General features: G+C 39.1%; 2 protein-coding genes across 6 annotated transcripts in view; both read left to right on the forward strand.

Annotated features, from left to right (window-relative positions):
• Nucleotides 1-18,484, forward strand: part of arhgef1b (Rho guanine nucleotide exchange factor (GEF) 1b) — a 41,388-nt gene extending 22,904 nt beyond the window's left edge. For 2 of the 5 annotated variants that reach the window (XM_063486961.1, XM_063486962.1), the window contains exons 8-31: nt 1,632-1,661; nt 2,474-2,582; nt 2,775-2,841; nt 2,979-3,011; nt 3,601-3,789; nt 4,371-4,506; nt 6,318-6,482; nt 7,352-7,539; nt 7,651-7,797; nt 8,116-8,198; nt 8,457-8,582; nt 8,797-8,911; nt 10,227-10,327; nt 10,507-10,581; nt 10,700-10,775; nt 11,832-11,999; nt 12,088-12,175; nt 12,275-12,391; nt 12,876-12,928; nt 13,021-13,164; nt 13,288-13,413; nt 14,094-14,275; nt 14,713-14,817; nt 15,305-18,484. In XM_063486961.1, coding sequence (XP_063343031.1) covers nt 1,632-1,661; nt 2,474-2,582; nt 2,775-2,841; nt 2,979-3,011; nt 3,601-3,789; nt 4,371-4,506; nt 6,318-6,482; nt 7,352-7,539; nt 7,651-7,797; nt 8,116-8,198; nt 8,457-8,582; nt 8,797-8,911; nt 10,227-10,327; nt 10,507-10,581; nt 10,700-10,775; nt 11,832-11,999; nt 12,088-12,175; nt 12,275-12,391; nt 12,876-12,928; nt 13,021-13,164; nt 13,288-13,413; nt 14,094-14,275; nt 14,713-14,787 — 2,593 coding nt within the window. In that variant the 3' untranslated portion in view covers nt 14,788-14,817; nt 15,305-18,484. Of the gene's footprint in view, nt 1-1,143; nt 1,528-1,631; nt 1,662-2,473; nt 2,583-2,774; nt 2,842-2,978; nt 3,012-3,600; nt 3,790-4,370; nt 4,507-6,317; nt 6,483-7,351; nt 7,540-7,650; nt 7,798-8,115; nt 8,199-8,456; nt 8,583-8,796; nt 8,912-10,226; nt 10,328-10,506; nt 10,582-10,699; nt 10,776-11,831; nt 12,000-12,087; nt 12,176-12,274; nt 12,392-12,875; nt 12,929-13,020; nt 13,165-13,287; nt 13,414-14,093; nt 14,276-14,712; nt 14,818-15,304 lie in introns of those variants that run through there. The other 3 variants (XM_063486966.1, XM_063486963.1, XM_063486964.1) reach the window with 3 other exon arrangements.
• Nucleotides 18,485-19,851: 1,367 nt separating this feature from the next.
• Nucleotides 19,852-22,556, forward strand: cd79a (CD79a molecule, immunoglobulin-associated alpha). Its single transcript, XM_063487395.1, has 5 exons — nt 19,852-20,019; nt 20,468-20,791; nt 21,419-21,534; nt 21,761-21,823; nt 21,988-22,556. The coding sequence occupies exons 1-5, from the start codon at nt 19,980-19,982 to the stop codon at nt 22,111-22,113; spliced, it is 669 nt and encodes a 222-aa protein (XP_063343465.1). The 5' UTR covers nt 19,852-19,979; the 3' UTR covers nt 22,114-22,556.
• Nucleotides 22,557-22,743: the final 187 nt, after the last annotated feature.

Here is a 22,743-nt window from a genome sequence, read left to right on the forward strand (position 1 = left end):
TTGTTAGATGTTCTTGGGAGCTATTTTCTCCGCTATTACTTTCTGCTGTGCACATGAAGATGACTGATCTGTTGGCTAAAGCTGGTAGTTTTGGATTAATCTTCCCTTATCTTGCTTCTAAACTTCCTTTAAAACTATAAAGGAAAGCGTTAGCATTAGTCGTGCACAAATCCATTTCCAAACAGAGCGTATAAAGCAGGTAATTGATGAAATTAAGCTGACAAGAGACCTGTGATTGAAACACAACAAAACAGAGCCAGAAAGACATGAGGAAGCGGAGAAGAAAAATGGAGTCAGTAGTGCCACGCTGGCAGGAAGGCTCTCCCCTGGCATTTTGCCAACTGAAGGAGGGCTGGTAGTGGTAGTGGGAGGTGGAGGGGGTAAGACAGCAGAAGAGACAAAGGGAAAGAAAGGGCCAGGGGGTTATCAATGCTGGATAGCTCCTGCCCTGAACACAGTTAAAGAAAGAAAGTAAGAGATCTAGGGGAAAGTTAATCTATCCTTGACCCCGTGGCAAACTACAATGTGTTATCCTCTACAAGAAATGAGTCAGACAGAGAGGGAGAGGAGGCCAGGGAAAGGGGCAGAAGACTGTCTAACTTCATCTTGTCAAAGAGAGAAAAAAAAAAGAACAGCAGAAATGAAAAGAGGTGCACTGTGTACAAGCAGCACTCATCCTGTGAATATAACCACGATGAGAGTGGAGGAGACACAAAAAGCCTGCAAAGGAGTCTCTATCAAAGACGTGATAATTCAGTTTTGACTCACTCAATTACTATCACACAGTTGGATCTCTATCTCCAGTGCACAAACGATTCATTCAGCCTCACTCCATTCAGTCCTGCTCGCTATTCCTCTCCGGCACTCCCGCACTCAGTCACCCCTCTGCACTCACACGCACACACCTCCCTCCATTCTTGACCACAACACAGTGACCTCACCCCATCTGTTTCTTATTGGTCTCTTTGGTGAAGCGAACAAGGCAACCAGTCGATGTGATTGGATTATGTAAGGAAATCCCGGGGAAACCCCTCCCATCCTTTATGTTCATCTCAAAACATCAGTATCCAATTTCCACAGTCTTGCCTGCATGTTGCATCAGACAAAAACATGGTTAAATAGACATTTCCGCTGTGCTGGAGCACTTCTGACTTTGCTTTGCAGGCGGCTGACTGAAGAGACAAACCAGGGCAGAGAATTTTTGACACTGAGGACAGCAGTTTGGTTTTCCTTTTGCAAATTGCCAAGTGTGCAGGTTGAGTTTAAAAATTTTGGAGCAGGCAGAAGAGTAGCTTTTGATGCATCTTTTGCACTTTTAATCTTTTTTTTGTTTTAGATTTTTAGTTTTTCTTACCTTTTTTGGTGGATTCTTAGAATATGATCAATAGCTGCAGCTCTGACCCCAACAGCATAACAATCAGTTTCGAGTTGTATCAAGAAAAGCTTAATCACTTCAGATTCCACAGGCCTAAAACAGAGTTCATAATTAGTCGAGCAAGAGAAAGAAAAAATGTTACTTAAAAGAAAGTGAGTTAGATGCAGCATCAGAATTACTTTTGTTGTTTGTTTCTTTGTTTTGTTTTTTCTGTCTACAATAGTGACATCGCTGACACTTGTCTCTGTTCTTTCAGATCAACAGGTGCCTTTGATGAGGATAAATGGTGAGTCAATGGTGTTGTTGTGTATATAAATTTTGTCTTCTTTGTGAAGCAGCTTTGACCTCTGCAAGCCTGGGTGTGGTCCGGCCAAAAATTTGGCATATTGTTTCAAAATGTATGTTGCTGTAGAAGTATGTTAGAAAATCCAGTCCAAAAATATATCTTTTTTCTGTATTTTCACTGCACTCGTTTTTATTCTATTTGCATTAAATTTTTCTTTTAATGTCCTTATTAGACAGTATATTCCCTTAGTGCATATATTTGACTAACCTTGTCGTGCATGCCTTAGTGTCTTTCGGCTACTCTCTGAGGACTCCTAGTCCTCTTCAGTTCAAATTCTTTATTGTACGCCTTGTACTCAGGCGGCAGACTCTGAGAAACTGTGCAGTGTCTGGTAATGTGATGCACTTTTGTTCTATGCACATCCCCAGTGTCTCCTCCCTTTCCTAGCTCCTTTAATATCTCCTCAGCTCTTTGTGTGTCTTTTTTTTTTCCTTCCCACTCTTCTGAGCTCCTCCTCTCATGCTCCTCCTCTGGACATCGGCAATTCTCCAACTCCCTCTTTCCTTCTAGTCTTTCATGAAGTTCGTCTTTTTTTTTTTTTTTTTCTTTTTTTTTTTAAACCAAGTGTCTCAGCTGTGTTACTTGGAGATTGAATAAGCACACTGGTATTTTTGCTGCCATTAATGTGAGGATGCATGCGACTTTAAATATAAAAAATATATATATAGATATATATTCTGGGAATTTAAGCAAGTTCATTTGTTTAAAAACTATATATTATTATTAACACAAGTTTCTTGTTTCTCCACTAGCCAAACCATCTTTAATGCTGTGGTCTTGTACATGAAACACCTCGGGGTTAAAAACAGGGCAGCTGACAGTAAGAAGTCCAAAGGAGGTTTCTTCAGTAGAAAGACTAAGGTAAGGTAAACTGACAGCATCGGTATCCTATTAGAAAGATAAATAAATGCATCAACAATCAGAACAGTGCAGGGCAATTATTGGCCTGCAGTGTTCTTCTTAAACCGTTTTGTAGTTGAATTTGTATTTTTTCAGCCTTTTGATCTGATTTTAATTTTACCTTATTTTTTAATTTCCTACCTGGTGATATAGCAGCCCAAGATTAAGGATGATATCCCAAAGCCCAAAAGAGTGTTTCCTGGTTTACAAAACTGGATCGGTGTGTATCAATTTTTGATTTTTCCTGTGTTATAATTAATATACTAAACTATATAATATACTGACTTTTCAAATTTGCTAAGTGATGTTGATGAATAATGTGGATATGAAAATATTTTGTCTTACCCTTCTTTCCAGTTACAGTTGAGTCCAAAATTAAAGTGGATGAAGGTAGTCACTGTTCAGAATCCTCCCCTTCTGCTTTTTAACTTGTAGATTGAGAATGGTACTAATTAACCCGCAAGCATGTGTGCATGTCCTGAATCAGTCCAGGAAAGCATGTGGGTGGAGCATTGTTTAATTGATGTTGTGCATTGGAGTGGTTCTTTACAAATACTATACTAGCACTGAGTCTTTAAACACTGAAAATGTCATAAGTTTTCATAACTATTTCCTAATCTAAATGGGTGTTCCTCAACTCTTAGACCTTGTTGGCTAAAATCACTTGTGTGGCCCCCTAACCCATACCCATCCAAATCTCGTAGTTGATGACTTCGCACTTTAACTCAGGATTGCCCATTTGTTTTGTGTCTTGCAGAGACTTGCATTAATCTAAATTAAAACATTATTGATATACTTTTTGTGTCAAACCAGTCCTTTTGTTAGCTGCAGAAGTCCTGTCTGTCTGACTTACAAAATCTGCTGTGTGCTGTTTTTTGTTTGTTTGTTTGTTTGTTGTTAAGTGAATGAGGTTCTTTGTGGTCATGGGTTTTTTTTTTTGTTTGTTTGTTGTTGTTTTTTTTTTCTTCGTCCTCTCAAGCAGACAGGGATAGAGGGTCAGTCGATCGCAAAGGTCTTGGCGCTAAAACCACCCTGAATGACCCTGGAGTTCCCACTATATCATTGAACAAGAAGCAGAGTCTAATCCCTCCTGTGCAACCTACGGTAGATGTTGATTCCCCAAGCAACAACGCCACCAGCACGACTACCATAGAGTCACACAGTGATGGTAAGGTTGCTCATTGATACTGATGAATGAGATACACCACAGTTGTTTTGGTGTCCCTGTGAGGCTGTGCTAATTAATGGGTTTTGACTCTATAACGATAAACTTTGCTGCATTTACACTTGATGCCCACACAGAGCCATAACGGGCTCAAGGTCTACATTTTAGTGTGGATAGGCCAAATTTTGTTGTCATTTCTGACCTTTTAGTATTTTATTGCACTGCCCCTTACATGGTGTCATGACATGCTTTTTCGGGAGATTATTTGAAATGATGGTGAAACATTCATCTGGCCAGAAATAATTTTCAGTTTAAAAGTCTTTTCTAAAATGAAAACATGTTGTGATTTGGGCTAAATGCTAACATTCTCCTAAAAGTCACACCCTGACAGTACTAATGTACACAAGATATACCACATAGGCATTCTATGGGCACATAAAAATTGTATCACTATTATATTATACCAGCATTCAGAGTGATTTGATGTGTTCTTGTAAAATGATTTCCATTATTTCTTTTGCTTAAAACTTAAGGTCAATTTTATTTAACAGAAAAATGCTAAATTTAATTTTCAATTCTTCTAGCTGTCCCAAGCAATCGTTTAGAGCTTCCAACTCTGCAAGATGACTTGCCCTCTGGGCCTGCAGGTGGGCTGATCGAGCCCATCTCACCCATCTCACCCAGTGACATCCCGCCTGAGGAGCCTGTGGAGAAAGAAAGGTGAGAAGGACGGAGATAGTAATAACAAGTATTGTCTAGGGAGTGAGGTAATATCTGCAGTGTAATGAGTAAGAGATTATAAGCATTTCACAGACTTAGAGATTGTAATCAGATTATAATTAGACTTTATGGGAGACGAATGACCAGGGTAAAGTGGGGGAACAAAATGTGTTTGAATTGCTGAGGCTGGGGCGAGCGTGGTAAAACTCCCCCAGCAGTCTGTCCCTGCTGTGTGCTAGCTTTTGTCATGCTGCCCATTGCTCGCTAGCTAACAGAGTCTTCAGTCTTGAGATGGACCCCGATCAGGTGAACCCAAATCCAGCCTTCTACTTCCAGCACTCTGCCTTTCCTTCCCTTCCCTCATTCCCTCTCTCCTTTTTCTTTTCCATAATGGCACGTGTGCTCTTTCGAATATCTTCTGTGTTTTTTGTGTCTGCGTCCTTTGCATCTCTTGTTGATGTTTACAGCAGAGCTTTATTGCAGGTTTTGTCGCATATAGACATCAGCTGTGCAATTCTATCTTTTTTTTTCTTTTTTGGGGGGATTGAGGTACATGTTGGCAATAAAAAGGCATATTTATCCATACTTACATATTTGTGATCATAACAGTGCCACTGCATCAATATTGACTCTTTCTAAGTCACAGCCATTAGCCTTGTTAAGCCAAAGTAAAAGCTTTATAAGAATTTGAATATTGGCAAGTTGTTCTACTGCCAGGCTTGAGACAAAACTTTACACTATGTAATTACATTAATAGTCAAACATAGACAGTACATTAAGTTCAGTGTTTTTAGTTCATTAGAGCTTTTTATTTTGTGTGCTTTTCAAGGTGTCTCCGTCTGTTGCCATGGTCAGGGCCCGTCCTTTGTCCTGCTTGTCTCCACCGTATGTGGTGTTAAATGTTGTGCCAGGGGCTTTGGCATCGTTTTTGGCATGCTATTCTGACAGAGGTTTTAAAATTAGTTTAGGATATTATGGTGGGATGTGCTTTTTGAACGTTTTGGTTGTTACTGTGGCTTACAATAGTTGTGTAAAGGCGAGTGTGTAACAATGTGGTGTCCCGTGTTTTTGCAGACGGAAGACAAGGTGGGTGTCAGCGCCTTGACAGAGTCATGGACATGCTTCAGGCCTTATACTGATCGCATATCACACAAACACAACACTCACATGCACATGCTCACATTGAGCTTCACAGTGCTTTGCAGATACGTAACATAAACATGGTGAAACATTTTTAACCTGCTTGTGAAAGAATTAGCTGACTGTTGAGATTAGCTGGATTTTTTTGTTGTTGTTGTTATGCATGTTGTGTGAAACTGGAGAACTGCTGAGGTAGCTTAAAGTTGCAAAACTGAAAACTTGTACAGTGTAGTCAACAAAGTACAAGCAATGCCTGGCTAGTTTAACATACCTTCTGTACATTGGCAGTTTAATGCAGTGTATGAAATATACTTTTACTATCTAAACATATGCATGTCATATCATGCATATTTGCTTGTTATCCATTTTCTTTTTCTCTATCTTTTGCTGATGTGATTTATATTTTTGTGTAAATTCTCTATTGATTTATCTCATCCTCTTTATCATCCTAATTACCTGTCTTCATATGACTGGTACATCTGCTGTCTTTTCCTTCTACTATGTTTTCTGTTTTTTCTTTTTATTCTCTGGCCTCCCTGTTCCTCTTAAAATCCACACATTTTCCTCTTTTCTTCCTGCTGCTTTCTTTTGTTTCCACCTGTCATTTCTCTTTATTCTGTCTCAAACTGACTCCTTCCTCCCACATCCTTTCCCAACTTCAACCCCTTCAGTAGGAAAGTGGCACGCAGTGAAAGTGCCCGAGTGGACCGACAGTCATCTCGACGGCGTGGCTCTTCTCGGGCCAAACAGTCTCGCTCCCGTAGCGATGTGGACCTGCAGCCACCCTCTACCACGACAACAACACCTGCCCCGCTCACCCCCCAACACCTCCATCCGTAAGATGGGCAAACCTTCTCTTAATGCCTCTGTTCCTCATGAGGTGCACAGCAGGGACAGACAGGATGTCAAGTTGAAGTAGAATCAGTGCTGCAGTCCTGAAATAATGAGGAAGCACTTAAAAAATCATTTTGAAGGCTTAAAGCCACCTGGCTCACCACTGTGAAGATCACTTAGGAGGCATATCTGTTAAATATTCATGGAAAAGAGGCACATTTCTGTTTTCTCCTGTAAAATTGATCACTCTGGCACTGTTACTGACTAACAGTTGCCTGACAGATAGGCTGCTTTCTAATAGTTGACCTGTGCTGTGAGCATCGGGGAGTGAAGCATTTAAACAGCACTCTCATTTACAATGATAACGAGGTTCTTTAGGGGAACGAGGTTGGTCAGTATTGACCGTTTGCTAAACATTAAGTGCCCTTTTATTAGCTTAACTTACTTGCTGTTTTCCGAATGTAAAGAATTTTGCAGTTTCTTCTTTGATTATATTTTTATACAGTAATAGGAAATGATGCGTTTTTCAAAGTTTAGGTTTAATCTTAATTATTCTTGAATCACTTTAAAGCCAAAAAAATCTGTTTTACCTGAGCCATTGCCTGTTTTTTATTGGTGAATTATCACAAGCTACTGAAATTGTGTTATTCTCAGTGAACATTTACTACCTAGATTATCTAATGTTAACATGTCACTGATATGCATTTAGAAAGACCAGCTGTTTCACAACTACTTTTGTTCCACAGCCAACAGCCTCCAGCTGTGCTGCCAGAAAGAGAGTCCCATAATTTGATAACTGACTGGTCGCATTTCGTGTAAGTTGTAGTTCTTGTTCTAAAGTAATCCCTCTCGCCCCACATTCATTCCTCAGCCCAGAAGGACTAAGTTTAGCTCCAGAGCCTGGCCACTCCCCCACCAGCCCTTTCCCGCAGGTGGAGGAGGTGGATCCACGGCTGCAGGAGTTTGAGTCTGATCCACCCAACTGGAGGGAGCTGGCCTCTCCTGAGGCTCTGTCCAGACTGACCAAGAAGGAGACCAAAATGCAGGAAGTCATCAATGGTAATTAGAGAGAGACAAACAGTTGATGAGAAGATAGAGGAGTTTGTAGTATAGACTATATTTAAATTTCCTATTTATTACTCATACTTTTACTACTGTCTTTCCTCTCAGAATTGTTTACAACAGAGCACGCACATGTGCGAATGCTGAGTGTCCTTCAGGTGATCTTTGTCAGACCATTGGAGAGAGAGGAGCTTCTGACCTCAACTGAGCTGGCCGCCATCTTCCCCAACCTTGATGAGATCACTGAAATGCACAGTAAGGGCTGCTGCAAAGAAGCATTTGTAAACACAGCCAGACAGCTGAATATAGCACCCTTCCTTCACTGAATATGCCATTATGCAAATAACACTCTTCCTTACTCATTAGTGAAATCACTAACTGCATGTACTACCTGCAATTGAGGGCACTGTCGTTAAAAAAGCAGGATGCTAAATTTGTTCTGGCCAATAGTACCAAGTGTAGATACAAGACGAATGCATAGTGCTGCCTAAATTGCCAGCACAGTGTTAGGAAAGAGAATATGCTCAGTATCTACTTATAAGTCAGTTGTCTTTTTCTAACTTTCAATTTCAGGCAACTTCTATGAGAGCCTTAAGAAACAGCGTTTGGATAACAACTTCATAGTTAAATCCATCAGCACCACAGTGCTCAACAGAGTGAGTCGTCACAGTCTTTCACTTCATTTCATCATACAATATTTCTCTTTTCTCTCTGTGCGTATTGTACAAAGTCAGTATGTGCCAACAAGTTCATTTTACACAATATTACTGTAAAAATGCAACAAGGATTTTGGCCTTTTCTGCACTTCTCGAGTTTGACTCACTTCATTATTATTATTATTATTTTTTTTTTTTTTCCGACTAGCCACAACACAATCTTTAATTGTAATATTTGTGTGTGCACGTGTGTTTCAGTTTGGTGGTACAGAAGGGGAGTGGTTCCAGAAACTGACAGCAAGGTTCTGCAGCCACCAGTCATGGGCCCTGGACCAGATCAAGACCAGGCAGAAGCGAGATCCACGCTTCAACATTTTCATACAGGTACCACATACACACAAACATACCCCCCGAGATTGAACAGAGACATACATGGATGCACTTTGCAGATGCAAAGTAATGCAAAATGTGACAAAGGTGTTCTAGTCTGACTCTGTGTGTGTGTGTGTGTGTGTGTGTGTGTGTGTGTGTGTGTGTGTGTGTGTGTGTGTGTGTGTGTGTGTGTGTGTGTGTGTGTGTGTGTGTGTGTTGATCTCAGGAGGCGGAGAGTAAGCCCCAGTGCCGTAGGCTGCAGCTCAAGGACATCATTCCCATAGAGATGCAGAGGCTGACCAAGTACCCACTGCTGCTGGAGAATATTGCAAAGAACACAGGTGTGTGTCTGTATGTGTCCCTGGTCTGTTTGTTGCTCACTTTCATGTCTCAGTATATGTACATCGATATTGTAAAACGTTTTGCATTCTTACTTTCTTTACATTCTTACTTTTTACATTTATTCTTTCCTGATATATAAGATAGTCAAATACATTTTTATTACACTGTGTATCATCATATTACTCAGCTATATAATGCTGTATATCTGGGTTTGAAAATGTAATCGGAAGTACCACCATCACCAGTGATTATGATAGATGTTTGTGGTGTGATACGTGAACATGCACATGCATCATCCATAAGAAATCCCCTCCTGCTCAGAATCTCTTTCTCTCTCACTTGCTTTATATAATGCTCTGTTTGTTATATACATAACAAGCCGAGGAAGAGAATGGTGAAGGAAGGTGGTTTAAATGACTTTGAACCTGGCATGATTTTTGGTGCCAGATGAGCTTGTCTGAGCATTTCAGAAACTGCTGCTCTACTGTGATTTTCCTGCCCAGCCATCTCTTGGGTTTACAGAATGATCCAAAAAAGAGAGAAATATTCATTGAGTGGTTGTTCTCTAAGCAAAAATGCCTGGTTGACGCCAGAGGTCATTGGAGAATGGCCAGACTGCTGCAAGCTGATAGAAAAGTAAAAGTAGCCAAAATAACCATTTTACGATCAAGATATGCAAAAGAGCATCTCTGAATGCACAACTCAGAGTATTTACAGCAACTTGTTAAATCTGTGACACGGAGAATTAAAAATGCATAGATCTGCGATGTTCTTTAAGCGACATTAAAGTAAAATAAACATATCTTGAGAATTTACAGCCTAAAGAGGTTTCAGCAGGATTCCTGTCTTCCTTCGTTTGAAGGATCAGCATAGAGTTCTATTGCAGTAAATCTTTTATATTCTTCAATGCCTCCATCAAAACAACTCGTCTTCTTCACTGAAATAGGCAGCACCCTGATGGGGTATCCCCAAGAGTATCGTAGAGTATCCCCAAAAGCTAAGGAAGAAAGCCAGAGTTAACAAAGAAAGTTACTAATTGCCCTTATGATAGCTGTCATCTCTTGCTTCAAAGTATATCCCCCTTCTGCAGGGGTTGATGTATGACCCATAACATAACACTTCTTGAGTACTTTGACTCTGTGACCAGAAAGTTGGTACCACCAGGGGGACCAGTGGAAAGTTTTGGTGGTTTTTTTTGTTTTGTTTTGTTTTTTCCTAGAGAGTGTTTTGTTACACTCTTGATTTATGGCTTTTGTCTGGGCTTTGCTGTTAAAGACATATTTTCCTCATCTCTGTATTTCTCTCTCACTGCAGAGGACCTAACAGAGAAGGCAGCAATTGAGAAGAGTGCAGAGTGTTGCAGAAAGATCCTCAACCACGTCAACGAGGAAGTCAAAGTGATGGAAAACCTGTTGGTAAGAAATGCTCAATTTACCACTCAGCCAACCGCTGTGTGGTAACTTGGCACCAATTAAAGTTTTGTAAATGAATTTTGAGACTTCTGTAGCTCAGTGCTTATAAGAGTACATCTTTTTCTGTGCTATGTTATCAAACAGACCACAGTCTGACTCCTAATCATTCTCTCTGCTCCCAGACTCTGAGGGAATACCAGCGCAAATTAGACACATCAGGACTAAAACCCAGTAATGAGCTCTATAGTGAATATAAGGTGGGTTTCTTTCAACTAAACTTGTCTTTTGCACACAGTGTCGCAATATTCCCTTTTTTTTTTTCCTCCAAGATTTTGTTGAAACATATTCACGTTATTCTCCTCCTGTCTGTACTAGAACATTGACTTGACTCAGAAGAAGATGCTTTATGAAGGCCCGCTGATATGGAAAGTCACCAAAGAAAAGGCTGTTGGTAAATATGTGTTATATTACAGGCCTTTCTTTCACAGCAACAAGGTCAAACATTTCAATATATTGCAAAGTCATTTTTGAACATTGTTATTTTCAATAAATGCCTTAACATTGTGGGAAGCTCCACATGTCCCCTCCCTGAATTTAGTTCCAATGGATTTGTCTCTTTGTGGTTGTTAGGCAAATGTTCAAACCACTATGCTTTAGAAACACTTAATATCTATCATTTATTTAATACTTTTCACACTTAAATTAAAAAAGATTTTTAAAAAGAAGAAAAGTTTTTGTAGTTTAATAGTTTAATAGTTTAATTATTTATATAGCACATTTAATTACAACAGGAGCGTTGACCAAAGTGCTGTACAAGAATACAACATACATAATAAAATAACTGTACAAGAATTCAACATACCTAATAAAATAACTTAGAGTATTAAAAGCAAACACCAAATATGAATTAACAAATAACTCTCATGCTGTATTAAAAGCCAGTAAATAAAAATGTGTTTTAAGATAAGATTTAAAAAGATTGACAGTGGGAGCCTGTCTGATGTGTAGGGGTAAATTATTCCACAGCTTAGGCGCTACAACTGCAAATGCTCAATCACCTCTATGAACCAGCCTCGACCTTGGTACAGCTAAAAGCAAAAGATCACTTGATCTAAGAGATCTAAAGGGGGTATAAGTCTGCAAGAGGTCAGACAAATACCCGGGAGCCTGTCCATTCAGGGCTTTGTAAGTCAACAATAAAATTTTAAAATTAATTCTGAAGCGGACAGGGAGGCAAGCACCGGGAAAATGTGTTCAGAACATCATACAGATTTTATGTCTTTAACTTCTCTTTTATGAACATCAAAATCGGCAAAAAAACCAAAAAAAAAAAAAAACCAGACTGACATAGTGATTTATTTACTTCCCCTTTTTTTTTTTTTTTTTACATTATTTCAGTTCAATTACTGAAATATGGGAAGTTAATGAGAATCAAATAGGCAGCATAATGGCTGGCCTGTTGCCTCGCAGCAAGAAGGTCCCACTCTTTCTGTTTCCTGTCCTTCAGAGGTGCAGTGTGTGTTGCTTGCGGACTTACTGGTGCTCCTCCAGAAGCAGGATGACAAGATGGTCCTCAAATGCCAGAGTAAGAGTAACATCGCTGCACAGGAGGGCAAGCAGATGCTGAGCCCAATTATTAAGCTGGACTCAGTCTTTCTCCGTGATGTGGCCACAGGTTAGCAATGCACCGCAGTACAGTAGTTTGCAAGTCACTCTAATCATGAGATCAGTCTTTGAATTGCTGTTTTTTCCTGTTGTGTCAGATCGAAAGGCTTTCTACGTGATATTTACCTGGGAAAGCGGCGCTCAGATTTATGAACTAGTGGCTCAGTCTGTTGGAGAAATGAAAAGGTGAATGTCAAAGAGAATTGTATTCATAAATCATGTTTCCTTTTGATTTCAAAACGTAGGATGATTTTTTTTTTTTTCCCCGTATTTCCATATTTTTAGTTGGACTCAAGTGATAAAGAAAGCAGTGGATGACCTGAAGAAGAGTGGCAGCACACCCAAGAAGTTGACGGTGGCTCCTGGAGGTGGAGTTGTAGGACCCCCCTTCAGTCCCATCAGGTAAGTGTGTGTGTGTTCCTGTCTAGCTATCTTTGTGAGGACCAAAATCTGCATTCTACTAGTGAGAACCAACAGTCACTTGTGAGGACACACTCGCCGGTCCTCACAAGTTTGAAGGCCTTTTTGAGGCTCAAAATGTGGTTTTAGTGTCAGGGTTACAATTAGGTTATGGTTAGGTATTAGGAAACTATGGCTCAGTTATCTCCATTTGGAGCTCAGGTGCACGGTCCTAGCGGCCGACTGGACCCTTATTCTCCTTATGGTTAGGGTAAGGGGCTAGGGAAAGCATTATGTCAATGAAGGTCCTCACTAAGATAGCTTCTCAGTGGTGTGTGTGTGTGTGTGTGTGTGTGTGTGTGTGTGTGTGTGTGTGTGTGTGTGTGTTTTGGGAAAAAGTGAGAGATATTCATATCTTGCCAAAGTTTATTTATCAAAAAATCTAATTTCCTTGTTTTTACTTTTTTTTCCCCCTCCTTTCTTTTAGTCTGAATCCCCCTATGAGCCCGATTGAGAATGGAGCTTTGAAAAGTAGCAGTGGTGAGACCGTTGTGACTGCACACCTACAAATTTACCATTGTTACACACTCATAAAGACATAAGCAACATTTAAGACTTATCTCTGTCTGTAGATCAAGATAAGGACAACTTGAAAGATGAAAAGTCGACCGATCCCAGGCACAGACTGATTGATTTCCTGTCTGACAAAGGGTTTGACTTGATAGGCCACACCAAAAACGATCAGGAGAAAGTGGCTAACAGTGCATTAGATGAAGGTGAATAGGGGTCTTCCTTGTACTTAGTCATTTATAGTTCATGAATATATCTTTTGGGCTTCACTTTCTTTCAAAGTAGCTTGCCTATCCTAATAAAACCAATGAATCTGTCTCCTCTGTTAGTCATGTCCCTGAAAAGGCTGCTGATCGGCAGCATCAGTCTATCAGAGGACTCACAACCTGATGAAGAAAATGAAGTAGGGCAATCAGAGGGCCCTGGGCAAGATGTGGAACAGCATCAGTTAACAGGTTTGGCCTGTTTTTTTTGTCTGTCTTTTTTTTTTTTTTTTTAAGGAATAGTTTCATAGCGATAGATGAAGAGAAGCTCAATACCACTCATATCTGTAAGCTAAATAGAGCCATCTTAGCTTAGTCTTGTTAGTTTTATCTGTACGAGTTCCCAGAATATTTTTTTTCTTAAGCAGTGACTTTCCAGAGTTGTTAACATTAGCGGATGCAGCAAGGCTAGCTGCTTCCAGTCTTAATGCTAAGCAAAATTAACCATCTCCTCTTGATGAATTGTTATTAAGCATTAAATGTTGAAACCTCTGGCATGTAGTTTCTTGTCCTTATTTTTCACCCTCAAAAACCCAGTGTTACCTGATTTTTTTTTTTTGATTTTTTTTAATTAGTGATTTTCTATTAATTCCCTTCAAATTGTTATTAAATATTCTACACATTAAAAGTATTAAAGTATTTCTAATATCACAATTTGATATCAGTATATCCATTTTAAAAGCAGGATTGCAAATCCCCTCGCATTAAAGCAGGATTTTGTGTATGTGTGTGCTATTCTATTTGACGCACTATTACAAGGAACTTACAATGTCAAAGGATTTTTGTAGTGCTAATTATTAATGGCCAGAATTTATTATTATTTAAAGACTGCTGACTCTTGACACTTTCAAATTAAATCTTTCTATCCACAGATGAAAGTCAGACCACGAACGAAGTAGCTGAGGAGACGAACCCCACGAGTACAGACAAAGAAGGTCAAAACCCAAAAGGAGACGATGAGAGCATCAGCGCGCCCCTAGTGCTGTCCCAGGAGAGGAAGGAGGAAGTGTGCAGGAGGCTACGCAGCCTGGAGGAACAACTGAAGAGACTACAGGTGAACAGAGGGGGAGATGGAGGGGAATATTGAGAGAAAACTGTAAGCAGGGAGCAGGACGTATGACAGGGGCAGATAGAAATGTCAGCTCTAACAAAAGATTGGAACTGACTAGAAAGAGACTCAGAGCTGGGCATCAAGATTTCAGTGGGGATAACTTGAGTAAGGAGTGAGCTGTGGACAAATGGGGCCAAATGGCACAAAAGAGAAACCAGAGAATAGAAAACCATTTAACTGCTGCTGTTATTGCTTTGCTGAAAATTGCCTTGTGAAATTGGACTTCTCTAAAAATGGCTATTATGTCCAGCACTTGCAATGGGATGTGTCAGAGAAGCAGCGAGGGAGACGAAGAGAGGATGTTAAGAGGAGAAGGTTGAATTGTGTGTGTGTTTGTGTGTTCGCAGTTCCTAAGGTTATATTGATTTTGTGTGTTGCAGACTGTAGAAGAGGAACACCACAAGCTGCAGGAGGCCCTTTCCAAGTTCTCACTGGAGGGGGGCAGCTTCCAGTGACCCACCTTAATGCCTCCTGCTGGCCGTTAGGTGAGAACACTAAACTAGATAGTCATGTTAAGTATTGAATTGTCATTATGATTAATGGTATAGAGCCATTTCCACTCATGAATGGACAAGGTTAAAAGAATCAGGTTTAGCTTTTGGACAGCTTTTTTTTTTCACCCTGAAAAATATGTGCAGTGTTATTGTTAAGCTGTGTATATCTCAAGCAAAATCCATAAACAAGTTGGGGCAGCTTGTACGTGGCCTGAGAGGTGAAGCCCAAGGCAAAAACAAAAACCACTTACTGCTGGTAGTTGCGACTATTGGCCGTGAGCTAATGGCAACATTTGAAGGTGACTGATGACAGCGGCTGCATTTTTATGAGCTCTTCTCAAGCTGCATTTGCATTTTTTTGACTGTAAAGTCTGAAGAATCAAAATGAGACTACAAAAATACTAGATTAAAAAAACAAACAGGATTTATATTTAAAAAAAAGTTTGGTTTTTTTTGTTTTGTTTTGTTTTCTGTGCAGGTTTGGACTGAGTGACTTTCAGAGGCTTTCCTGGAAATTCCTATACCATCATACGTCTATGACCGGACCATCGATACATTTCTTTTTCTTCCCCCTCTTGCGTGTGTGTATGTATGCGTGTGTGTATGTATGCGTGTGGGTGTGTATGTCAGCTTTTTGCAGCCAATCAGAAGTTTTATTTTTGTTTTGTTTTTTTTTTTTCTCCTTTTACCAATTGGCCATTTAGGGAAGGGCTTTGTGCACAGTGCAGTGGTTCAGTAATGGAACATGGGAGGTGTGTATGTGTATGTGTGCGTGCATGCTGGATAGAGGGCTATACAAAAAAAGAAAAAAACAATCCTAAATTGGGGTTTGACGATGCTGTTAGTGAGAGGTGCCAAAAGAAATGAAGCAATATTTTGCTGTTAGTGAGTTGCTGCCTAAGAAAATATAGTGATTTGAGTCTGCTGTAACACACATACGCAAACCAGAAACATGCATGATGGAAAATAATTTACAGTAATGCCAAATTCTAATGTACAGTAAAAGAGAGAGCCTTAAATGGCCACTGTAGCATTAGGTCTATTGAAATACTACTACTGATATATAGTGTTATTTCTAGTCTATGCCAAAGTAAAACAGAGATGCACTTTTAATCAAAACAAGATGAACGCACACAGTTATTGCTAAATTTGTTACTTTTAGCTCTGTATTCTGTATGGTTATTAAGGCAGCCCTCATTATTGAAACGATGCATGCAAGAAAGTGTGTATGTGCGTTACAAATTTTTTTAATAAGGATATATTTCTTTGGATGATTCTTACTGTAATTAGGTCACATAAAAATCATTTATAAATAGTGGCAGTATAAGTAATCTTGCTGTTAATAGTGGAGATTTGTTTGTATGTACCGCTTTTATTTATTCCCTTGAGTCCTTGTGTGTCAGTGAGCTTCTTCACCTGAGTGAAGCTGATACAATGCCAGGCCAGAAACAAAAAGCGATGTGCAACTGTCGGACAGGACAGACAAAAGCGAAGCTGGCGTGTGTAAAGCAGATCAGAGTGGAATACAAAAGTGAAAGTACTGGAAACTGGTTTCAAGGTGCTTCTTAGAAACCTTTAACTTGATGGTCATGAGAGAGTAGAAAGTAGGAGATTAGGATTTGCGCCCCTATATTAAAAAACAAAAAAAATACAGGAGAAAAAAAAATATATATATATATGAAATATATAGAGAGCTCAGTATTACTAGCTCATATCATTTCAGAAGTTTCAACTTACCTTTAGAGAGGGTTCCCAAATGCTCATCCAAAACACTTTAGTTGGGGTTATACTTTTCAGGCGTATTATGAGATCAGATTGATTTGGTATATTGAAAATTTGAGCTACGGCGATATTTTATTGAGCAGTTGACTATGGTAATATAATTTCTGATCTGTGGCGTAACTGGGGCTGTGCACACAGGACCAAAGAAGTAACAGCAAACCGCTAGATCCTCATTTGTACAACAGCTTTATTAGTGACGTGCATCATCTGTGTAGTAGCGTGTCACAAAATGTTGATGCAGGAATGGTGGCTCAGTAATGCAGTCTGGAATCAGCAGCCGCCTTTCTTCACCCCAAACACGAAGGGATTTTAAAAGCACACTGAATAGTAAAAACACATTTTTTTTTTAAAGTTAATGCAAAGGAAATACCAAGATGAAAAACATTAGATTATTTGGGATTAGTCATAAGACATGAGCAATCTATAGGACTGGGAAGTTTAACATTGAACGAAAAAGTTGCGCTATAGAGGATTAGAGACGCACCGAACACGCCCCTGGTACTAAGCTGAACATATGGGGCTGATACTGGCACAGCAGCAATACTGTAGCCAGATGAGGACACAAAGGAAATGCTGAAGGTCTGGAGGAAGGAAAACTGTAGACTCATTCCAACATCACTCTTACCAGCACTGTAATCAGGAGCACTTCCTGACGTGCATTCTTATTGTTGTTGTTGCCACAACAACAAATGCCACCTTTGAACCTACTGAACCTCACCGGGTTTGCTCATTTTGATCACTTAAGGTGTTCATAGGCTTCAAAAACTATATATGATTCTAGCATCTCTCTCCATGTATTGCTCTTTTGAAGTGTATATAAATGTAGTTTGAAGGCAAAAAAGACAAAGACAAAAAAATAATAGCTCCCCTCTGTGTGTTAAGCTTTTTTTTTTTCTTTTTTTTTTTTAGCTACACACTCTTCTTCATAACACACTCACACCTTTTATTGCGTAATCACTTGTTTCTACTGCACAGTTTTATCCTACATTTTGTGTATTGAGTCACTTAAGTAGGTTGGGGAGGGAGTATTTTCCACAGAGGCTTTTGTAATTTTTTACTATACATTTTCCACAATGGTGAGAGAGGCAGGACTTGCCTGTAACTTGTCTTTGCATTTTGATGATTGTGAATCAATTGAAAAAAAAATAAATAAAATTCAGTGCCAACCAGCTCTGTACTGTGGGTACTATACCTCAGGCTACCCACAGTGCTTCTTAAATTTTTTTTAATGTCAGTGGTAGGCATTTGGAGTCCAGCTACCACCAGCATCAGTTGATTCCTTCAGTCTCCACTGGCTTAACGACTACTACAGGCACTTCTCGCGCTCTCTCCTTTAAATGCTTTTCCTCATGTATTCCATATACAAAATGTATAGAAAACTTTATTTATAGAGTGGTGCCTTGTTCTAATGATTAAGTTGTTTGCTTCATAAAGGACTCTTTAGTTGAACACAATCACTGCTGTCTGTGTACCTCAATGAGAAACATGACTAGTAAGCAGAGAAAAATCATGCCAGGTTTCTGGTTTTGGTGGTTTAAGGTTTGAGGGTTGTTTCTATATGTAGATTTAACTTGGGCTTCATCGCACTATTTTTGTGTCCATCTCTATCTCATAGTGAGGATGTAAGCCCTCTGCCAACTCAGCCGACCAGTGCCCAGTATATTAAAAAAACAAAATAGACACTGCTCCTTGCCATACTGGTGTTTGCCACCTTATCTATAAACATTGTATATGCAAGAACTATACTGTGTATTTGGGTTTGATTTTTATTGTGTAAGATGCTCTTTAATGATGTATACCTAAAGAAATTTGTGGTACGTTCTGTTTTTTAATTCTTTCTTCTTCTTTTTTTTTTTTAATAAACTGGGGAAATTTTTTTCTGTTTTCTTATTTACAGTTGGGAGAACATCATGACAATTGTTTAGGGTTCAACCATAGTTGGGTTTGAAATATACAGTCAAGTCCCAGAAAGGTATTTAAAAGGTAAAGATAATTCATTTAGATTTAGATCTTTCTAAATGTTGAATTGCAAAGAATTTACAGGGTTTTTTAAATACGCAGGGAACAAGGCTGAAAAACATTAAATGGATATTAAGCCAAAGCTGTTTGAAACAATAGATTTCTGTAGTGAAAGGCACTGCATTAGTTCATGACACTGCATGCACCAATTAAACAAAGCTCCACTGTAAAACAAAGGTAAACAAGATCCAGAAACTCTCCACCTATGGGTCTGACCTCATTTGACACAACGTGTATTCTTTTGTCTGATTAATCTAAATTTGACATTCTTTTAGTTTTGATGGGTGCATGCTGCAACAATCCAGGTATATCACTGGAAGGTTTGGATCCGCCATCAAACAGGACAAGAACAGACTACAAAGGACTGTGAGGTCTGGAAAAAAAAATAAAAAAAAGCACACCCTAGACACGACCTCTTCCAACTATTCCCCTCCAGTAGGTGCTATAACAAGCAGTGTCACTACTAGAATTTGGCAACACTGGGACCTTACACAGGTTATTCCAACTCCTCCAGGAAGGTACAGCAATACTTGCCATTGCCAGAAGGTTTCCAGTGTCTCCCAATAATAGCCTTAAGAGCATGGAGGAGCTTCCAGGAGACAGGCAGTTACTTTAAGAGAGCTGGAAAGGTACCTGCTCCTTTGTGCAAGGAGGAACAGCAGGAGAACTCCCAGAGTCCTACAAAATGACCTTCAGCAGACTTCAGAGGGTGGCCTGAGGCATTGATGTCCTCTAACGGGTCCTGTACTCACTGGAGATGATATGTATTCATATCATTAGCAGGTAATGTGGATGTTTAAATGTTAGGGATTTAAATGTTAATCAGAGTGGTGATGAGTGGGTGGAACAACAGCATGGCTCCAAACTGAAATAGTCTCCTCCAGTGGAAACACAAGGCAGACTGAAAAGAAAAACGACTGACCAAGGCTCCAAACTGTTTAATAATAAGACTTTTACTTCAAAGCTCGAACAGTTTGTCTCCTGAGTTAAAGCTTTCAGAGAGAAGAAGAAATGCAATACATTGTCCCTCTATCAACTGTTCCATTTCCACTTTTGATATTTGCAATTTTCAGTCAAGAGCAGCATTTAGTTGCTATTTGCATGTTTAACAGACTTTCAGACTTTTTTTTTAAACAAGGTTCTATTTTTTAAGTGTTTGGATGCAGCACTTAAGCAAATGTGGGCTGGTGGAAATTTATTCAAGCATAAATCCTGCCACTGAAAAACAAGACACCAGTGTGATCTTGCAGAAGAGAAGACGGAAGCAGTGCTGTGTGTAGAATTTTTTAAACTTTGTTTTTTATCAGAATTTTATCCGTTTTTATTCCTAGATTGAATTTTGGCTTACGAAAATGGGAATGGTTGTAATATTTGTCCTCTCCAGCTTGGTCGGTGAGTCAGATTATATTTTTAACACATTCAAGTATGTGAACTTGTTTTATTTAGAAGTAATCATTGACATCATCCATTTATTATATATTTCAGTAATCTCAGTTATGTTTTTGAAAGATTATTTCAGCGTGTCATATTTCTACATATCGGTTCAGTATATATGTATTTATGTATTAATTTTTGTTTAACTCTTTTGAGTTCTGCTTCAGTGAACCACATTTCCTGTCAAAACAGATGGCTGTGCTATCATGATGACATTTTTGCTTCAGTCGTTCTGGTTATTATGCTATACAATTATAGATCATTTGGCATTTTTAAAGCATATTTTAATACTTTGTCAGTTTTGAATATGGGTTGTGACATTATATGCAGTCATCATTAAATAATCGGAGACCTCAATAACAAATCCTACAACATAACATGTCTTAACTTGCGCTTTCTTCAACAGTGGGTTTTGCTTGGGGTGAGCTGATTTTAGAACCAGACAGACCCTCACTGAGTGTGGCAGTCTCTGAAAACGCTTCACTGGAATGCTGCTATAAATCACTGTCGGGGAGAGTGAATGTCAGCTGGATCCGCCATCATAACGAAACTCGGCATACGTTTTTAAATCAAACAGCTGAATCACAGAAAGATTCACAATCTGGAGAAATATATTGTTCCCAACTAAACTTCCCTAAAGTAGAGCTGAAGGACCATGGATTTTACCAGTGTGTGCTGAATGATAATGGCTACACACATTGCACACATGGAACCTACCTGCGTGTCTACAGTGAGTGTGTGTGTGTGTTGTGTGTGTGGGGGGTGGGGGGGGGGGGGGGGGGGTTGTCACTACTTCATAAGCCATAAATCCTGTTATTGTTAATCTGCCCAAGAGCTGTGAAAGTGGCAGCATCCATATATATTCAACTTATTTAATCTTTACATCTTCAGGATTGTTGCACTGCAGTATGCTGCACCATTCATTCACTTTAAATAGCACCAAAATTAAATCAAATTTCAGTCAATGTGCAAAGGCATTAGTCACACTGAAAGGCCACTTCACACACTAATCTCATTAAAACCAGATGGTAGATGAGGAAACATAAAACTGCCAATCTGAGGGATTATGTGTGCGATAACCTGCACTGTTAATGTGACTTAACAGTACCACCAATTGTATGTTTAACTGTGATCCTTATGCTAAATGTAACAGTTATATAACAAAACTATCAGTCTCATAATAAATAAGGCTTTTGAGTAATCATTTTGTTAGCCTGCGTTTTCATGTGTAGGCTAACAAATACGCAGCATTCACGTGTTCACACTTAAAGCAGAAAAAGATAACTCGAGTTTAAAAACCAATACGTGCAACTGCTAATTTGTTTGTTTGACCTCTGAACCCTTTCTGCATTCCTAGAGCCAATGGAGAAGACCATAAACCTGAGCGAAACCACCAAAAACAAGATCCTGATAGCTGAGGGATTCTTACTGTTACTGTGTGTGATGCTGCCTTCTGCCATTCTTCTGTTCAAGGTCAGAACGTTGCATTATTATACAATGATCAGCAGCACTACTGTTGAAGCTATGCTTAATTTCAAGCATTTTCCCAAAAGAGCATTACTTTTAATGTATTATTCATGCATTAAAAAGTAATGGCAGAGCTGTGCAACTCTGGCATGGATTTTATTTTCTTTCTTCTCCGTCAACAATGGGAATTTGCAACATTTGACTGATTTATTACTTTTGGTTTGCCCTACAGTCAAAGAAGCTTAATGAACTGGAGAAAAAGAAAGCAAAGAAAGAAGAGGAAAATATATATCAGGTCAACATTACATATTCTCAATCTCTTTCCATTACACAAGGCAAAGCAGGAAAGCAGGAGCTAAGAAATGAACACCATTTCTAGTTCTTGTTGTTGATGATGTGTATATCTTTCACTGATAATAGCCTTTGCATGATTTCCTTTTTCATTTTCTCAAAAACCAGGGGCTAAATCTGGATGACTGTTGTGCAACATACGATCAGATTGAACGCTCCCAAGCACAGGGCCCGTACCAGGATGTGGGCAACATTAAGGAAGAAGAGGAAGAAATCCAGCTGGAGAAACCATAAAACAAAGTGAAGAACAGACGGTTACGAGTGTTACATGTAAATAGCAGGCTTCTTACAACACGCTCTGATTTCAGAGTTTTGTACTCTGAAGGATTTTATTTTTTAAGCTTTTATCTGTATTTGTCAAAACAATCTTAACACAATATCCACTGGTCTGCAACCAGGATTTTAGAAATACGTGCTTATCAACATATCAACTATAAACTTTTTTTCAGTTGTTTTATGATGTTTTTAAATATACTCATTTACATTTTTAAATATATGTGGGTGTTTTGCTTTAGCTTTTTTATTCTAATTTTGCACACAGGTTCCAGAAAAAAAATGACGGGTCAGACTGGTTACTTATGCACCCCAGGTTGCGTTGTCGGCTTTTTAAATATTCATTGACGTGCATCTGCAACAGCTATGTGCTTTTTGCTATTTCTGTGAGTGCTGGAATAATAAAATGATGTTAAAAAAAATCCATCAAATCTCTCTGTAAATTGTCTTTGTAATACAATTGCCCTCTGTGTGCAGTGAATAGGATAAGGCTTTGTTTCTTTTAGGGGGTTGCACAATAAAGAGAGTAGGGCGGCACTTACGAAATTTTGATTTGTCCTGATTGGTTACTGAACAGAGGTAGGTTTTCAT

The sequence above is a fragment of the Pelmatolapia mariae genome, linkage group LG10_11, assembly GCF_036321145.2.
Source record: "Pelmatolapia mariae isolate MD_Pm_ZW linkage group LG10_11, Pm_UMD_F_2, whole genome shotgun sequence".
NCBI lineage: Eukaryota > Metazoa > Chordata > Actinopteri > Cichliformes > Cichlidae > Pelmatolapia > Pelmatolapia mariae.

Excerpts from the sequence above, each read along its gene's own strand:
- cd79a (XM_063487395.1), top strand. The coding sequence starts at position 19,980 with ATGGGAATGGTTGTAATATTTGTCCTCTCCAGCTTGGTCG. Across the intron at positions 20,792-21,418 it reads AACCTACCTGCGTGTCTACA|AGCCAATGGAGAAGACCATA; the intron begins GTGAGTGTGTGT and ends CTGCATTCCTAG. Across the intron at positions 21,824-21,987 it reads AAGAGGAAAATATATATCAG|GGGCTAAATCTGGATGACTG; the intron begins GTCAACATTACA and ends CTCAAAAACCAG.